Source organism: Orcinus orca, chromosome 20 (assembly GCF_937001465.1).
Source record: "Orcinus orca chromosome 20, mOrcOrc1.1, whole genome shotgun sequence".
In the NCBI taxonomy this organism is placed as follows: domain Eukaryota; kingdom Metazoa; phylum Chordata; class Mammalia; order Artiodactyla; family Delphinidae; genus Orcinus; species Orcinus orca.
Window position 1 is genome coordinate 13,387,319 of NC_064578.1, and position 19,447 is coordinate 13,406,765.

General features: G+C 40.5%; 1 protein-coding gene across 2 annotated transcripts in view; it reads left to right on the forward strand.

Annotated features, from left to right (window-relative positions):
• The window catches only part of SF3B3 (splicing factor 3b subunit 3), a 73,909-nt gene that overhangs the window by 20,913 nt on the left and 33,549 nt on the right, over positions 1-19,447 (forward strand). For both annotated transcript variants that reach the window (XM_004273248.4, XM_033434642.2), the window contains exons 10-17: positions 1,458-1,553; positions 4,779-4,851; positions 10,114-10,265; positions 10,571-10,726; positions 11,737-11,892; positions 12,394-12,537; positions 15,806-15,928; positions 16,664-16,818. In XM_004273248.4, the coding sequence (XP_004273296.1) occupies positions 1,458-1,553; positions 4,779-4,851; positions 10,114-10,265; positions 10,571-10,726; positions 11,737-11,892; positions 12,394-12,537; positions 15,806-15,928; positions 16,664-16,818 (1,055 nt within the window). The remainder of the gene's footprint in view (positions 1-1,457; positions 1,554-4,778; positions 4,852-10,113; positions 10,266-10,570; positions 10,727-11,736; positions 11,893-12,393; positions 12,538-15,805; positions 15,929-16,663; positions 16,819-19,447) is intronic.

The following is a 19,447-nucleotide window of genomic DNA, read 5'->3' on the forward strand; positions in this document are numbered from 1 at the left end:
TTCAAGTGTAGCAGAAATTTTACCATGCTGTTGCATCCTGGATTCCTGGGGTTCCAGTGACCATTAGGCACCACCCTACCCTGTCTAGATGATTACACTTTTAGTGGAAGAGTTTTGCTCACTGTGCCACGGACACACAGTCAGTATTCAGGCACTCTTCCTGGTAAAAGTAGCAGTTCTGAAGTTAACTGCTTTTGTTCTTTCTTTTTGAGAAACGGTTAGTCCTGAGGGCAATAGAAAATAAGTATGAATAATTCCTAATTGGATTTTTACTGATTTTTTTTTTTCTGCTTTCATTGGACTTTGAGGAGATAATTGTGTAAATAGTTTGTAGGTCAAGAATAAAATTAACAGGAAGTTCAGGTATCTGTAGCAGGGCTATAAGCATTTTTTGCCATGTATCTCTTTACTAGCCTAGTGAGGCTTCTGGATCCCCTCTGTGAATGATATTTTTAAATGCATATAGTAATAAACATATGATAGCCAAGAGAGCAAATTATTTTTTAAATTGTGAAAAATTAGTATATGTGCTTCTGTAATGGGCTTAAAATAACAAGATAGTGCATTTAAAATAGGTGAGTTAATTTTTTAAAGAAGTCAGTGTGAAGGTTATATACACTCAACCCACATGCTCATCCATGTTACAGTAGGCTGCACTGCCTTACAGTCAAGAATTTTCATTTGAATTGTACAGTTTGACAAAAGTACAATACAAATAACTTCTTTCCACGTGTTGATCAACAAATATTTGTACTGGAAAGCAGGTCGATATCTGGGGTGACTAGTACAAGAACACATGGCTTCCCCATTTGGTGGCAAACAGCCAGGTGCAGAGTTACCCTGTAATTGGTCAGGTACATCATAGGAACGTCTGTAGTAGATAGGGCAGCTGTGGTCATGTGCGTTCTAACAGCGGATCTAGTAAATGTAATTTTGAAATAGTGATAAGGGAAATGATATTTGGAGGTGTCTATAAACTTTAATATTGGTGACAAAGTCACACATAAAGATAATTAATTTATTGTCTATATTTTTGGTTAGAAGGAAATGCTGAGATTTCAGTTTGAGGTTATATAACAATTTCACTGATTGTAAAAAATATTTTGTTAACTCAAGAACTGATACACGTGGGACTTCCCTGGTGGTCCAGTGGTTAAGACTCCACGCTTCCACTACAAGGGACACAGGTTTGATCCCTGGTCAAGGAACTAAGATCCCACATGCCACGCAGCATGGCAAGAAAAAAAAAAAAGAACAAGCTTTTTTGGTTGGTAAAACTTGCTGCTTCAAACTGTTTGCTTTTTGGAACATTGGGTCTTTTCCACTCCGTGCCCCCATGGCCAGTAGCAATATTTAAGTCTAATAAACTAAAAAGTGGTTTGTCGCCCTGAGAACAATCAGGGTTGGGTATGGAAAAGTAGCAGAAGTAGACATTTTTTTCCCCTTTCTCTGTGCAGATAGCTGACCTGGCCAATGAAGACACTCCACAGCTATATGTGGCCTGTGGTAGGGGACCGAGGTCATCTCTGAGGGTCTTAAGGCATGGACTTGAGGTAAGATTGGAATTTCTAGATCATATGCAGGGTTTGGAGGAAAGCATTGACAAAGCAACCTAAGGCTTTATTCTGATGAGATCAAAGATGTATTTAATGTTTCTATGAAAGAAAAATGTTTTCTTTCTCCCCATTTCCATAAAGTTTAGAGTTTAAATTTCTTAATCCTTTAACATGTTAGCACAGTAGGCACATTTAAAAAATTTGGCAAATAGGAATCAAAGGGGAGAAACACGTCTGTTAGTTCCAGGTTCAGTCGCCATTACGTGGAGGTTAGGAAATCTGCATGGCACATTTTACTCCGTTTCCTTTTAGTGTTGGTATTTTTTTGTAGCTTTTAGATACTTATATTTTTAACTATGTTAATATTGTGTATATATTTTTGTATCTTATTACGTTCCTGATTACTGTGTGCTCTTATGTCATGTCATTATTTTTAGTTTTATTTATTTTTTGTTGTTGTTGTATGCGGGCCTCTCCCTGTTGTGGCCTCTCCTGTTGCAGAGCACAGGCTCCGGACGCACAGGCTCAGCGGCCATGGCTCACGGGCCCAGCCGCTCCACGGCATGCGGGACATGACAGGGAAGCCCTCTCATGTCATTTTTAATGTTTTTGCAATATATTTTCACAGTGGGTAGATTAGAATTTATTTAATGAATCCTTTATTTTTTTAATATAATTTATTTTTTATACGGCAGGTTCTTATTGTGTATCTGTTTTATACATATTAGTGTATATAGGTCAATCCCAATCTCCCAGTTCATCCCTCCACCCTCCATGAATCCTTTACTTTTTAGGTGATATGAATACTCAAAATTACCTTCTCAAATCCCACACCCTCTTCTCATCATGGTTCTAGTGTTGATGGCTTTTAGCAAGTACACTGGACTTGATTTTGTTAGGAGTAAAATAAAGCTGTTTCTGACACTTTGCTCTTAGAGGTTGTGGTTGATCAGGCTCCAGGCTTTTAGAGTCCCACTGCCTGTTTTTGGAAATTTTTATTGGAAGACAGGGAAGATGACCTTGGTTTTGAATTCTGGCTCTACTACTTAATAGTTATTACTAAGCTTTATAGGACCCGCCTTAAAGGATTGTTGTGTGAATTAAATGAGAATGTGTGTAAAGCGCTTAGCTCAAGTTCTGGCATATAGTAACTGTTCAATAAATGTTAGCTATTAATATTGTAGTTTCAGAGAATTCAAAAAATTTTGACTGCCAAAATATTCATCAGGTCACCAAATTTTCGATGACTTGAACCCAATTTAGACCAGTAGTTCTTTTTTTTTTTTTTTTTTGCGGTACGCGGGCCTCTCACTGCTGTGGCCTCTCCCGTTGTGGAGTACAGGCTCTGGATGCGCAGACCCAGCGGCCATGGCCCACAGGCCCAGCCGCTCTGCGGCATGCAGGATCCTCCCGGACCGGGGCACAAACCCACGCCTCCTGCATCGGCAGGCGGACGCTCAACCACTGCGCCACCAGGGAAGCCCTAGACCAGTAGTTCTTGATTAGTTACTTACTGCTAATTGGATCCTATCAAGCATCTGATTAAAGCAAGTGCTCAACACAAAAAATACATATATGCATTAACAGAAAATTTTGTGTACCGTGTAAGAGTTAAAGGACCCAATTAAGAATCATTGTGAGTCATCTGCTTCCTCCTAATTTTTTCCAATTATATTAAAAAAATATTATGTTATATAAAACTATTTTTAAATTGTTGGACGTTTCTTTTTTCCTGTATATCTATTTGTTGAACCTTGTTGTCTAGCTAGATTATGGTCTCTGTTGAACACGGTCACTGTCAGATATTACATTTGGTGTATAGAGTGTGGTATACCTGACATTTACGTTTTATTGATGGTGAAGTTTTCCAAGATTCTCCTGTACCACGATCAGGTATTCCTGCTATTATCACATCAGTAAACCAACAAAAGGGTAATGTCTTTCATATATATACTAGCGTTCTTCCTGTAAGATGTAGTTCCACTGTACAGTATAATAGGCTGCCTAATTTTTTATTTCTAGGTCATTTAAAAAACACTTAATAAAATTTTTATTTTTGAATGGTTTTAGATTTACAGAAAAATTGCAAGGATATTACAGACAGTTAATGTATAACCCACACCTAGTTTTCTCCTCTAGATCATTTTGAGTTCATCTTATGTATTGCATTTACTCTCATTTGAGAGCCTATAGGACATTCACAGGATTCTTGACTCTGACCTTAAGGAGCATAAGAACCTAGTAGGAAGGACAAAACAATTCCTCAGATCACTTTTTAGGTAAGTGTCCTAAGAGGTGGTGATTGTGATTCCTGTGAGAACTTACGAGGAAGAGATGACTGCCAGCCAAGAGAATAAGGGAAGATTTTTCCTAAAGAATGTGGCATTTGAATTGTTCTGTGAAGGGAGATGGAATTTGGCCTTGAGGGAACAAAGAAAAGAAATGAAGGGCTTCCCTGGTGGTGCAGTGGTTAAGAATCCGCCTGCCAATGCAGGGGACACGGGTTCAAGCCCTGGTCTGGGAAGATCCCACATGCTGCAGAACAACAAAGCCCGTGTGCCACAACTACTGAGCCTGCGCACCAGAGCCCGCGAGCCACAACTACTGAGCCTGCATGCCACAACTACTGAAGCCCGCGTGCCTAGAGCCCGTGCTCCGCAACAAGAGAAGCCACCGCAGTGAGAAGCCCAAGCACCACAACGAAGAGTAGCCCCTGCTCGCCACGACTAGAAAAAGCCCGCGTGCAGCAACGAAGACCCAACGCAGCCAAAAATAAAACGAATACAATAAAATTAATTATTTTTTTAATTTTAATTTAATTTTAATTTAATTTTTAATTAATTAATTAAAAAATTAATACAATTAAATAAATACATTTTCAAAAAAGAAAGAAATGGGATGCTAACTTAGATGGACTGTTTCATTCCCCCGTGCTCACTTTGAGGAGGATGCAGGCATGTTATACCCAAAGGAAGTGTTTGGTCTTGGCTGCAACAACTGTCCTAGATGTTCCATCACTTCTTGCTGAAGTCTATTATGGGAATTGCCAGTGCCTCTAGCGTTTTGGTTCTTACATTCTTTTTGACTAGATGGTTCCAGTGTTTTAATCAAGTATACAGTGTGAGCCCTGCTATGTTGGGACTGTATTATCTAGTGTAGTTGTAAGCAAGGGGCTGAGTTTCATGCTCACTGGATCTGTGATTTGTCTCCTCTCCCTGTTAGGTATCAGAAATGGCTGTCTCAGAGCTACCCGGTAACCCCAATGCTGTCTGGACAGTGCGTCGGCACATTGAAGGTAAGCAGCCCTTTCCCAACAGTCAAAATGAGGGTCTGGGTGCCACTGACAATAGAAGGCTTAAGAGACTGCATTCATAATGCTTCTATATCACATCATCTAGCACCATATACTAGAAACTTCTTCTGACTCAACACCATGTTTTTGAGGCTCTCCCAATCAGGGTGCCTTCACTTACTACTTTTTGTACACATGGGTAAGGGGAGCATAGGGTGGCTGTTAATATTCAGTACATATACACTTGAGTATCATAGGTAGAGCTGTCGTATGTTGTGTTCTTTGACTGTATTCATTTTTAAGATACTCTTTCCATTTGTGTGAGGAGTATGGTGTAAGGGAAAGTTTTTGCTTCTTTTTTCTTCAACGATGTTTTCTCTCTTATTGTGCTGAAATCACAGTGAAATTAAAGGTATTATTCTGGGTATTAAGAGATTGGTAAAGCTTGTTAATGCTCAATAGGTATAATAGTTGTGTTTAAGGAAAGCGGAGGTTGATTGAATGGAATCAGAATTTTAGAGTGAGTAGAAAAGAAGGGATGGAGGAAAGAGGAAGTCTGAGCTCCAGAATAAAAATGGTCACCTCATCCTAAAAAATTGAAAGTTATGCGAAAATTCATTTTAGTGCAATAGCAGGAAAGTCTTGTGACAACTGAATTTCATTCCCTTAGAGATGAAACTCAATTCTCATTTTCCCTTTGATTCTTCGGGATCGTAGGTCATTTCTATTCCTAGACCTCATTTTCCTCTTGTTCCCTCAGGAATGTGGGACTGGCCAATATACAAAGCTTTTTAAAGAAAACAGCTGGAAATCTTCCTGCTATTTAGATGTTTTGGTTGTATGGAACAAATTTAAGGGAGCTGGGAAATGTGGAGGAGGGAAATCTCGTTTCTATTAATAGAGTACACATTTTAGTGGATTTTGTCTCATGTAAGCATTGGAATCCAATCTGAGTTGAGTAGAAAGAAAAAAAAAGTGAATAGGAAATTAGTAGGTTCATTTTAGCTGAAAAGGTAATTATTGGATGATTCGTTTTGAAAGATTTCCCCATTTTGTGTAATGTCTTCATAAAGAAACTGGTCACTGTTGATGTTCACCTTTAGCTTGGTGGCAGATTGGCTGGTTGATATTTAGGCTCTTGAAAACATTTCCCAGACTGTTTGAATTAGAAAGAGCCTTTGAGATAAAACCTAGTTTGCTCCTCTTTTTTTGTTTGTTTTTGTTTTCACTTATTAAACTTTACTGTAAAATCAATTTAGATATGCAGGAAAGTTAACCCCTCATTTTTATGAAGAAGGCCGAAAATCACAGGCGTTGACTATCCCAAGATAGGGCACCTAGGTAATAGAGACTGAAAGCAGTGTCTCCCGAATCTCAATCCAGTGTTCATTTGACTAACCCTATAGTGAGTTTGGGTCATGCTGGTTTTCTAGGATAAGTTCAGTATTCTCATCCTGCTACCTTGTAATTAAGATAGGACTCTACTCTCAGGGCATGTGCCATCTAAAAAAGAAGATAAGTATAAAAAACTGTTGTGGGCTTCCCTGATGGCGCAGTGGTTGAGAGTCCGCCTGCCGATGCAGGGTACACAGGTTCGTGCCCCGGTCCAGGAGGATCCCACATGCCGTGGAGCAGCTGGGCCCGTGAGCCGTGGCCGCTGGGCCTGCACGTCCGGGAGAGGCCACAACAGTGAGAGGCCCGCGTACCGCAATCAAAACCAAAACCAAAACAGAAAACTGTTGTGTGTTCTGATGTGATGAAAGGCACAAGCATGTTGCCAGGAGGGGTTAGAGAAGAGGGAACAGGCATGTGTTTGAGAATCAGGAAAGGCTTTTGGGGTAAGTTAGATAAGTTCGTGATCTGTGGTATGTTGCATGATGGAACTTGTAGCTGAAAAGTTTTGTCCTCTAGATACCAAAATCTAGGAAATGATTACATCCTGATAAATTTTACTCTTTAGAAACTATAATTTGGGTGATCACCCACAAAACAGGTCAAGTTCTCTCTGTTCATTCTCTTTCCAGATACCCTAAGTTACTATTCCACATGTCCACACATGCTGCAGTCTTCCAGGCAACTACTAACCTTGGCTGGTACTTGGTGATGCACACTACCAATACCAAGCCTTTTTTTCTCTTCCACAGGTGGCTGGTGAAGGTGCTGATCACCACAGGTGTGTACCTTGTACCTATTGCTAGGGTCTACTATGGGGTCTTAGAGATTACCCAGGGAGAGGGACCTGCACAAAATATTGAGGCTGCCCTGGTAGCATCTTTCAGAGGGTAACTTTGCAGTTGGCTCTCCATGTGCAGTGTTAGTGGTGCACACCCATCTGCCTGTATGTTAAATAGTTTGAGGCAGGAATCACTTTCTCCTACAGAATATGGAACATTTGATTAATTTGCCTCTCATTAAGCTAAAAGAGGCTGTGGCTAGAAAATCTTAACTTCATACTCTCTCTTGATGTTTTTGTAATGTTCCACATGTACTGTCTGAAAGATTAGGTCCTGGAGAAAGCCCCCCTTTTTCTCTTTTGAGTATAATCAAGACTGTGCTGAGGCAAGACAAGCACTGAGTAGTCTGAGTATAGAGTGAGAGTGAGACATTGGAGGCCTAAATCATCTGGATGGTCACTCACTTTTCCCTTTGGAGTAGTGAGCTGTTTTTTGAGCCTGAGATACTAAGGCAGGGGAGAGAAGAAGAAAGCATTCCCTCTTCTGTGGGCTGCTTCCGTATTGCTCAGACAGATAGAAGTCCTTTTTAACTGAGACAAAGATGCGTTCTCATATCCTAATAGATTCTTCACTGAGGGTTGAACTAATGGTCATTTATATGAAATTTGAAACCTCTGGAAGAAGGCAACATAGATTTCATAGTTCATAGTCATTTATCTATCTTGACTGAAGCTTGATTTTGTTCTGAAGTCCACCTTTTAACCTATAACCTGCCTAGGACACAAGAGCAGCTTATCTGTTTCTGGTCCTCCTGACCGTAGAATGGAAAGGGTAGAAGTTACAGTGTGCTTAGTATTTACAGGGTAGTGGATATTTTGAGGAAATCCGTGATGTAAAGGAGCTTTCAGGTGTCAGTCATTGCTTTACTCCTTGTTGAACTGCCCAGCAAACATAAGACCCTATTTAAGTCCACCAAGCATCTCTTTATTTTTATACCTGAGCAGTCTGGGGCCTTGGGTCAGAGGAAGGATAAGGGCCCAGGCAGTCCTTTTTCCCTCACTCCCCTCATTCTCTGCTTGTAAGTTATAAATGTGTGGTTTCTTTTCTGGAAGCCCACCTTTTCCCTTGACTGAAAGAAGAGGCTGAAATCCTGACCAGTTTGAGCCCGTTTTTGTTTGACTTTAATTTGCTCTGGCACAGCTTTTAAGGTACAAGGTTTCAGTGTTGAGAACATGGGAAAGGACACGATATTTATATAATGTTAAAATTAAGCAATTCCTGTTACTTTTACATACCAGAAATTTCCAGTTCAAAAACTGAGAGCTGGAGCAAAGCTTCCAAGCTTGGTGTTGTGTGGAGAGTGAAGACGGTTTTGTTGTGCGCTATTAAGGCATCCATTTCAGAGATGACCACGTCCACACTCCATGTTTTATGATGGCGAACAGTGCGGTCTTCTTACAAAGCCATTTTATAAGGTGTCCCCAGGCATGCGATACATGTTGACAGTTATAGTAAAGTAATCTAAGACAAATTATCTGCTTGTTCAGTGTTATTCCTTATGATGGAACCCTTGCTCTGGATTCCTGGTGTAGCCATTAGATTATACCCATTGGGAAAGATCTTTGATCCTTGCCTTTCAGCCACTCATTCAGTGCACACGTATTATTAACTGAAGCAACAGTTTTGCAGAATAGTACTTACCCTTACTATGAGGCATCCTCATAAATTATATTTATTTCTATATATTTGTATTTTAAAATGCTGATTGCAGTCCACAAAATTGATTTTATGTCCTGCTAATAGGTCAGAATGCTACTATAGGTTATACCAATAATACATTTTCATCTGGCCCCTTTTTCTGTAAAGAGCACTGATTCTGCTGAACTCATTGAGTAATCTTAGTTCAGCTGAATGACCCTTGGAGCACTCAATCCATACTGTGTCCTTGATGTGAGTGGGGTGGATCAGGCCTATGGTATTGAGCTCTGACAGGGACTCAGGCAAGCAGGATCCTTCAGCTGTTTCTGCTAAGAGTGAGGTAGCCACTCTAATTTAGTACCTTGTGTGCTTGTCATTCTATCCCTTGTTTGCCTGATTTCTGTGTGAAGGGGACAAGAAGAGGGGAATTGATACAGAAAATTCAAATGTAAAGTAGGAAAATCTCAATTCATCTCAAAAAAATGAACATACATTTATTCAGCATTTATCAAGCTTTATGCCAAACATTGTGCTGGATGTGGGAGATACATACAGAAGTTGTTTTATGTTGTAGGGTGGAATGTGTAGGAAGTAGACAGCTTTTAACTGTGGGATCTGTGTGAGAAACTTTTGGGGTTGCCTGTATACCTCTGACCTCCTTGAAAAACTTGTTGGTGTTTGTTTATCCAAGTGCATTTTATTAAATGAAAAGCAAGTTCTAATAGGATTGCTCATGACCATCGAATGGTGATATTTTTAAATGTGAAAAACTAGAGAGTTCAAGGGCTGACAATATAAACTACCACCACCACCCACCCCCTCCCTGGTTATCCAGTGTTCTTACATCATTCCTTTTGGGACATCCTAGGATTCTCAGTTTCCAACCCTAGAATGTCTTAGTCTCTTGGAGGCTTAAGTAATCACTATTTTATTCATTAGGTCTTGTGTTCTCACATAAGATACTTTTGGAAGAAAATGGGGACCTTCCTTGGTTATAGGGAGTATCTCTTAAGAATGGATTGTGATTGGCATCTGAAACTGTAGCTTCAGTACATATAAATATTGTATACAAAATTTCCTCTTGCTTTGTTCTCTTGCATTTTTCTAGCAAATGTCTCAAGAAAATATTAATTTTCAAAGGTATTAGATGTGGGCATGTCTACTTTATGTACTATTTAGCCATTTAAGGAAGCAAAGTATATCTGTAGGCTGTTATGACCTTTAATTATCTTTTGGATCATCCTGTGCTGTTTGCCACATGACTGTGTGTGATGACTACACATAGAAGAAGTGCCTTGGAAAGTTTCTGAAGAGAATGCTTAGTGTGTCTCATTTGGTTTTGTAACTAATGAGTTCTTAGCTAACCCACTTCTTTCTTCTCTTTCCTTTTCAGATGAGTTTGATGCTTACATCATTGTGTCTTTCGTGAATGCCACACTTGTGTTGTCCATTGGAGAGACTGTAGAAGAAGTGACTGACTCTGGGTTTCTGGGCACTACCCCAACCTTGTCCTGCTCCTTGTTAGGAGATGATGCCTTAGTGCAGGTGAGGATTCTCAGAGAGCTGCTTAACCTGCTCACCTTACTTTGTCCTTTCTTTGACCTCATTATGGTGTAGATTGCTGGGTTCACATTTAAGGAGCTTTGAACTTCTTTGAAATGGATGCTGCAAAACATGAACTTTTTTGAAGTTAACCTTGCCTGGGACCTCTTAACTCTTTTTTGTCATTGACCCAACTGGTGCCTCAAATACAGTGCCTCTAGATCTGACAGATCTGATACGTGTGAGGGTCATGCTTGAGTGATGAGTCAAATTGCTAAAGTTGGGTTTCTTTCTGTTACTGCCTCAAGGTGTATCCTGATGGCATTCGGCACATACGAGCAGACAAGAGAGTCAATGAGTGGAAGACTCCTGGAAAGAAAACAATTGTGAAATGTGCAGTGAACCAACGACAAGTGGTGATCGCCCTGACAGGAGGAGAACTGGTCTATTTTGAAATGGATCCCGTATGTTATTTTACCATTCACTGTGGGACTTAATGTAGGGTTCAGAGGTGAAGATGGGAGTTGCAGTCCAGGTATCTAGATTACATATTCATGAGAAAGGGAAATGAACACTACCAAATGTAGAATAGTTGGCTGGTGGGAAGCAGCAGCGTAGCACAGGGAGATAGGCTTGGTGCTTTGCGATGACCTAGGGGGTGGGAAAGGGAGGGTGGGAGGGAGGGGATATGGGGACATGTGTATGCATATGGCTAATTCGCTTTGTTGTGCACACAAAAAACTAACACAGTATTGTGAAGCAATTATACTCCAATAAAGATCTATTAAAACATAAAAAATAAAATTTTAAAAATGAAAGGGAAATGAGAAGGGAAAGTGTCCTAAAGCCCTTTACAAGGGGGTTGGAGGTGGATATGTTTTCATGTCTTTAATTCTAATTGGAGTTATGAAATGCCATCTTAGCAATGAAACACTTTTTCTGCCCTGCACACTCTAGTTTTCCACCAGATACTTGCCATATGTTTAGTTTCTGCAATCTGAATCAATTTCAGAAATTTATTTTACTTTTATATATGGAAGGATGTTAGGTGTGTTTAATTATGTTCTTAAGAAGTCTCTGGTTGTGGCCAGCTTGTATAGTCCAACTGTACCTATGATTGAGGGGTTTTGTCTTTAAATGCCATATTTGAATTCTCTTTCACCCAGAGTATTTTCATGAACAAATAAACAATTTTATGTATTTTCATTTCCTGAGAGCTAGGTTGGCTTAGAAAATTTGTGGTGCATTATACTTGTCAAGGGTCTCTTGATTCTCTTGTCAGTAATTTTGCTTTCCATTAGCCTGTAGAGTTTAGTCTTGGAACCTTAGGTAGAGATATTCTTGGTCATTGATTATAGTAAGAAGAGTGCGAGGAAGCAAAAAGGAACTGAACAAGCTCCCTTTGTTCTCCAGGCCCAGGGTTTGGGGGCAAGTTGGAGTGGTTTGTGACCTCTCTCTGTCTTCATTCCTGTAGTCAGGACAGCTGAATGAATACACAGAACGGAAGGAGATGTCAGCAGATGTGGTGTGCATGAGTCTGGCCAACGTCCCCCCTGGAGAGCAGCGGTCTCGCTTCCTGGCTGTGGGGCTGGTGGACAATACTGTCAGAATCATCTCCCTGGATCCCTCAGTGAGTGTCACTCTCAACTTTAAGGATCTTCCACTTGGAACCTGAGCACCTGACCCATTTTTGATGTCCCTCTCTGAGATCAGCTGGGCTGGACCCTGAAATCTCCACCTGCTGCTTCTCCTGATTATTGTAGCAGCACACCTCAGGAGTCTTCTGCAGTGCCTGCTTCTTTGGCTTATGGCTTGATTCCCTTTTTTAGTTTAAACAGAAACAAAAAAAAAAATCCAAGACTGTGTTTACAGAAAAGGGCCTTGGATGACTTTAAAGAGGTGCCCTTTGCATATTTACTTTTACCATTATCCACTTTTGCAAAAAAAAAAAGGAAAGCACAATCCTCTCCAGAGATTGTTTTAAGGTTCAGTCTAAATAGAACTCCTTTTTCAGGTTTTCCCTGTCCATGAGAAAGAGTTGTTCTTCACTTCTAGAATTAGATTTCTCTGGGTAGGTTTTTTCCAAAATTGGTCATTTCCCATGTTTTATTCTTTTCTCTTTCCCCCTTAGGACTGTTTGCAACCTTTGAGCATGCAGGCTCTCCCAGCCCAGCCTGAGTCCTTGTGTATTGTGGAAATGGGTGGGACTGAGAAGCAGGATGAGCTGGGTGAGAGGGGCTCTATTGGCTTCTTATACCTGAATATTGGGCTACAGGTAAGATATCTAGAAGCTCACATTGTTGGTGTCAGGGCTTCTTTTACTTTCATGACTCCTTTGTTCAATACTGTGCCTATGGTTTCAGTTACCCACCTTATGAGAAGTGAGCAATGCTGCTCTGTGTTCCACTTATTTCACCTCTAATTAGAACAAATCAGGCCTAGAAAAAAGTATTTTTATGAAGAGTTTTTGATAAAAATGCTTAGCAATCGCTGTTCTGTGGCAGAACTAGATGGGGTTCTTAAGAGTTGCCTGTACTCACAGTATGCACCTTTTGAAACTAATACGGTTGTCCTTTGGTATCCTTGGGGGATTGGTTCCAGGATCTCCCTTGGATACCAAAGTCTGAGGATACTCAAGTCTCTTATATAAAATGGCATAGTAATTGCATATTCTCATACACTTTAAATCATCTCTAGATTACTTAATTACCTAATACAAGGTAAATGCTATATAAATAGCTGCTGCAAATTCAAGTTTCGGTTTTTGGAATTTTCTGGAATTTTTTTTTTTCCCCTCAAATATTTTTGATCTATGGTTGGTTGAATCCGTGAATTCAGAACCCCTGGATACGGAGGGTCTCACAGTTCATAATGGGCTCCATTAGCAATAGAGGGCCCCTAGATGTTCCCTGTTGTCAAAGCACCTGAGCTCTTCATGGCCCAAAAGGCAGGAACCTAAGGATCAGAGATTGTCAGGGGTTTTGACCATATATTGATACTTTTCGTTTTCATCTAGGCCAGGTACTTTTTGCTTTTTAATTTCACTTCCTAATTTAGAATTTCTCAAACATGCCCAGGAGTTAGACTAATGTAATGTACCTCCATGTACTTATTACCAGTTATCAGCACTTTGTCTTTTCCCCTTCTTTTCTTTTTCCTGGAGTATTCTAATGCAGATCCAATATGGTATATAGTTTCATCTTTAAGTACTTGAGAATGTAGCTGTGCCGAGGGGTGTGTGTGTGTTGAGGCCTTAATATGATCGTGCTCAACAAAATTTAACAATTCCTTTGTTTGTTTATGGCTGGCTGCGTTGGGTCTTTGTTGCTGCGCACGGGCTTTTTCTCTAGTTTTGGCGAGCGGGGCCACTCTTCATTGCAGTGTGCGGGCTTCTCATTGCAGTGGCTTCTCTTGTTGCGGAGCACGGCCTCTAGGCACACGGGCTTCTGTAGTTGTGGCTCGAGGGCTCTAGGGTGCAGGCTCAGTAGTTGTGGCACACGGGCTTAGTTGCTCCGCGGCATGTGGGATCTTCCCGAACCAGGGCTGGAACCCGTGTCCCCTCCATTGGCAGGCGGATTCTCAAACCACTGCACCACCAGGGAAGCCCTAACAATTCCCTAATGTCATCTGATATCCCCATATTCTAGTTTTCTCCTTTTTTTTTCTTTTCCCAAAAATGTTTTTACATTTGGTTCTACTCGGGATCTACATAAAGCTGTGCACAGTTTTCATATGCTTGATTTATCTTTTTATGTTTCTTTTAATAACTGTCCCAACCTGTTAAAAAAATTTTTTTTAAAGAAACCAGATCACTTTTCTTGTGGAATTTCCCACCTTCTGGATTTGACAGAGTCATTCCTTGTGTGTTTAATGTTCCTGCAAACTGGTGGGTAGATTAGACCATGCTATCCATTAAAAATATAATGCAAGCCACAGGTCTAATTTTAAGTTTTTCAGTAGCCACAAAAAAGGAACAGATGGAGTTAAATTTTAATGTTTTATTTAACCTAGTATATCCAAAATATCATTTCAATTTGTAGTCAGTAGAGAATTAAGATATTTTATGTTTTCTCCCTTTTATTTTTTTAGGTATGGGGAGAACTAGGTCTCTGAAATCTGTTATTTGGTACTTTGCACTTAACAGCACTTTTTTAAAAAAAATTATTTTTGGCTGCATTGGGTCTTCGTTGCTGCGCGCAGGCTTTCTCTGTTTTCTCTACTCTTAATTGCGGTGCGCAGGCTTCTCGTTGTAGTGGCTTCTCTTGTTGCGGAGCACGGCCTCTAGGCTCACGGGCTTTCAGTAGTTGTGGCTCGCAGGCTCCAGAGTGCAGGCTCAGTAGTTGTGGCGCACGGGCTTAGTTGCTCCATGGCATGTGGTATCTTCCTGGACCAGGGCTCAAACCCGTGTCCCCTGCATTGGCAGGTGGATTCTTAACCACTGCGCCACCAGGGAAGTCCTAATAGCACACTTCTAATTCTGACTAACCACATGTGGCTTGATGGCTATAGTATTAGATAGCACAGACCAAGAGGTTGATTAGATTTGTTTTTGGTGAGGGACAAGAATATTTTTATAGGTGCCATTTGTTTTCCTATTATATCAGGTGGCATATGAAGTCTGGTTGTCCCACCTAATTTAGTGATGTTAGAATGTTAGTATCTATTTTGAATGACCTGTTTTAAAGCTCCCTGTCCATCTTTTACTTAATAACAGCCAGTGATACACATTGCTTAGATTCATTAGGGGTTGGGAAGTGATGGTTTTCTATTTCATTCTTTAATTAGCTGGAACTTTTCTCTAGAGACAAAATTTGCTTTATATCTTTGCTTACCCTGAAGTACAGTTCATATAGAGAAAGGATAAATATTTCATTTTTTTCCCCTTTGCTCACTTATTTTCAGAGTAAGGAGTTGGTGCCGTAGCATACTCCAATGAAGACTGATGAAGTGTTTGTTTTGTTTTGTTTTTTATATAACATTATGAACTTGCAGATTTTATAATATTTGTGCATCAAACTATTGTAGTTGTTTTGGATGCTAAATTGCCACATTTTAGATGAGTGGGAGTTCCCCTTTCAAGTTGGCTCCTTTGTCCTTTTAACATGACCCCACTATCTTTGGAGGCTTCTTCCTGGCACAGCAAAGTGCCCCACACACATTTGGAACATTCTTGCTTCAGACCTGAAAAAGCCATTTCTCTTAGGATTCTTATTCTTTTTAAGGGAAATGGTATTTAGAGACCACAATAGGCGTGGATATTAAACTGTGCATACATCTTAAAACTTAAAATTATGAAGAAGAGTTTAACATACTTGGTAAAAATATTTTTAAGGATACACAGTGAAAAGTAACTGTGCTTTTCACTTAGTAAATAGTCAATAGCTATTTGAGTGAGAGTGATTTAGGAGAGAGTGAATGAATGGCTGGCTGATTACTATATATTTAAACCACCTAGTCATTTCCTTCCATTTGCTCTGAAATTAAAGTAGCTAAAGAAGCTTCCATTATGTATAGGCTTTAACCACTCCTCTCCTTTTTATTAGAATGGTGTGTTGCTGAGAACAGTCCTGGACCCTGTCACTGGGGATCTGTCTGACACCCGCACTAGGTACCTGGGGTCCCGTCCTGTGAAACTCTTTCGTGTCCGGATGCAAGGCCAGGAGGCAGTAAGTAATGAAAGGGGCGAGATAGTGTTTTTGGATGTTAGTGGCATCAGCTGAGAAAAATCCCCTTGGTATAAATTTTGCTGTCATTAATTCACCAGTGTTGTAGTTAGTTGACATTAGCTTTATCTTGATTAGTTTCCTTCATGTGGGAAGTCTTGGGTCCCTTAATCTAGAGCTTCTTAACTGGATTTCCATGGCACTGTGCCATGATTTGGTTATAGGTGAGTTAGAATACTGATCCCTTCAATCCTGAGGCTGAGCAAATGGAGTACACTGACAGTTAGCTGGAAACCTCCGATGTAGGATACCACTACCCAGGAGCAACCTGGTATCAGTGTCATGGCTTACTGTGTAATGTGAAAGAGGCTGGGAAACATTGTGTCCTTTGTAGCTAAGAATATCAGTGTTGCCGGGTGCTCTGCTAGTTCTTTACTTGTTACTGCATTTAATACTTGCAACTATCCAGCCTTGTGATAGTATTCCCAATTTACACATGTGGAAACTGGGGCTCAGAGATTGAGTGATTAGTAGGTCATCTGGCTAATAGCCAATGCTTTTAGCAAATAGTAAGCCATACTGCCTCTTCTCTAGGCCTGTTTTTCTTAAGGTAGCCCTTTAGGTTTCTAAAATTCCTTGGGATATTCTGCACACTGAAATTTGGGGATAGGATAATTTGGTTAGCATACCATGTTTGGGCTTTTCCCAAGCTTATTGGAGATGTTTTTCTTTCCTCAGGTGTTGGCCATGTCAAGCCGCTCATGGTTGAGCTATTCTTACCAATCTCGTTTCCATCTCACCCCCCTGTCTTACGAGACCCTGGAATTTGCATCTGGCTTCGCCTCTGAACAGTGCCCTGAGGGCATTGTGGCCATCTCCACCAATACCCTGAGGTGAGAGAGCCCCACAGTTGAAGCCCCGCAAGAGGCTGCAGAGAGCTGACTTTTTGCCATGGCACTAGTGTTGTAATTGAAACCTTCATTTGGCTCAGGATTTAAGTACCTGGTAGCCAAGTCTTGGTGTTTGGGAGTTTTAGCTTCTGTTTAGACCTTCAGTGCCAAGTTTTTATACTCAGCAGTGTAGTTCAGTCTCTGAGATTTTTAAGATTCTTGTTTTCAAGGGCCATGCCATTGGATTGGTTTTAGAGCAGGCGTTGTTGGCTCACTGATAATCTTTTCTCACTCTGTCTTGCATTTGCAATGTTATATCTTAAATATTAACCAATATAAATTATTTAGGCCTTTTGCAGGTTGACATTATTTACACTGATCACATTGGAGTGAACACTGTCTGTATTGCAAGATGGAAAATAACCTATTCAGTTTGACTGTCTCGAGTTTTGGCGGTTGGTTGTGTTTGTTTTCTTTTTTAACCCTTTAATGCCACTAGTGTCATACATGTCCTGGTTATAACTGTTGGTCATACATGTCCTGGTTATAACTGTTGGCTGTTTACAATGGAACTCTGACCTCTTGATATATGAGTCACTTGGTACTTAATCAAGTGAACTGCCAGATTTGTTTGCAAAAACTTTTGGAACTTTTCAGTCATTGTCGCTCTCTTTCTAAGTGTCAGCACCTTTGTATACCTTATGCTCCAGCAGAATTACTCTCCCTGCCTACCTCCATATATTCCTTCCTGGTTTTTTATCTCTGCAGCTGTCCTTGGAATGCTTCCCACACACATCTCTGCATTTCAAGGCCTAGCCTCATCCATGTATCCTCTAATTGTTTTATCGACGTGTGCTCTCTATCTCCTTGATTCCTTATTAATTTTGACAATTCCACAGGTTTTCAAACTTTTTTTGTAGCAGCAGAACATTTTTCCCCCAGAACAATATCAGGGAAGGCTGCTGTGTGAAACATATAAGAAGAATTCTTGGGAACATAGTTTAAATACCACTGTCCATAGTACTTACTGTCAGAACCATTCACTTTCACTTTTGGTTATTATGAATAACGCTGCTGTGAACACTCATGTACAAGTTTTTATGTGGGTGTATATTTTCATTTTCCTTGGGTATGTACCTGCAAGAGTGGAATTGTTGGTAACTGTTCAACTTTTTGAGGAGCTGCCAGGCTGCTTTCCAAAGTGGCTAGACTATTTTACGTTTTCACCAATGAGGTTTGAGGATTCCAATTTCTGCACATCTTTACCAACACTTGTTATTATATGACTTTTTGATTCTAGCCATCCTAGAGAGTGTGAAGTGATATCTCATTGTGGTTTAGATGTGCATTTCTTTGATGGTTAATGATGTTGAGCATCATTTCATGTGCTTATATTGGCTCTTTGTTCTTCTTTGGAGTAATGTCTATTCAGATCCTTTGCCCATTTTTTAATTGGGTTGTCTTTTTATCATTGAATTTGTAAGAGTTCTTTTTATGTTTTAGATACAACTGCCTTATCAGATAATATGATTTGCAGATATTTTCTCCTGTGGATTGTCTTTTCACTTTCTTTTCTTTTGGTATTTATTTATTTATGGCTGCGTTGGGTCTTCGTTGCTGCGCGTGGGCTTTCTCTAGTTGTGGCAAGTGGGGGCTACTCTTCGTTGTGGTGAGCGGGCTTCTCATTGCGGTGGCTTCTCTTTGTTGCGGAGCACAGACTCTAGGTGTGTGTGCTTCAGTAGTTGTGGCACATGGGCTCAGTAGTTGGGGCTCGTTGGTTCTTGAGCGCAGGCTTAGTAGTTGTGGCGCACGGGCTTAGTTGCTCCGCGGCATGTGGGATCTTCCTGGACCAGGGCTCGAACCTGTGTCCCCTGCATTGGTAGGCGGATTCTTAACCACTGCGCCACCAGGGAAGTCCTGTCTTTTCACTTTCTTGGTGGCATCCTTTGGCACACAAAAGGCTAATTATTTTTTAAAGAATTATATTTTAAAAACTCCATCTTAGGGACTTCCCTGGTGGTCCAGTGGTTAAGACTCCGTGCTCCCAATGCAGGGGCCCGGGTTTGATCCCTGGTCAGGGAACTAGATCCTGCATGCTGCAACTAAGACCTGGTGCAGCCAAATAAATATTAAAAAAAAAAAAAAACTCCATCTGAGAACTGCCTGAAGTCATCTTGGGTATCAGCAGTGGTATATGCCCCACTTTGACAAACGCTGGCTAGCCTCATGTTTTCCAAGGAAGAATACAACACGGGAGCATCTGTGTCCCTTCCCATGTTATGTTTCTCCCTTAGGACAGGTGCTGCCTCTGTCTGGAGTCTGCCTTTTGGTGTGGTAGAGTGCCTTTATGAAAGCAGGCCAGTGTGTGGGTTGGACTAGAAGAATCAAAACTCAGGAGTTGTGGGTTTTTTAAATGCTGTACTTTTTTTTTCCTTGCAGAATGACAGTTTTTGATGTTTAGCAGTTGATCTTTTTTTTTTACTCACATGTTGGTAAAGTATTTGATTTAATGTCTGCAAGTAAAGGGACCTTGCTAATTATCCCCTCAGAATATTTGGATATTTATGGGAGTGGAATGTTGTTAATCATAGTCTATTAGAAGATGTTCTGGTTTTTATATTGTACTCTTTTT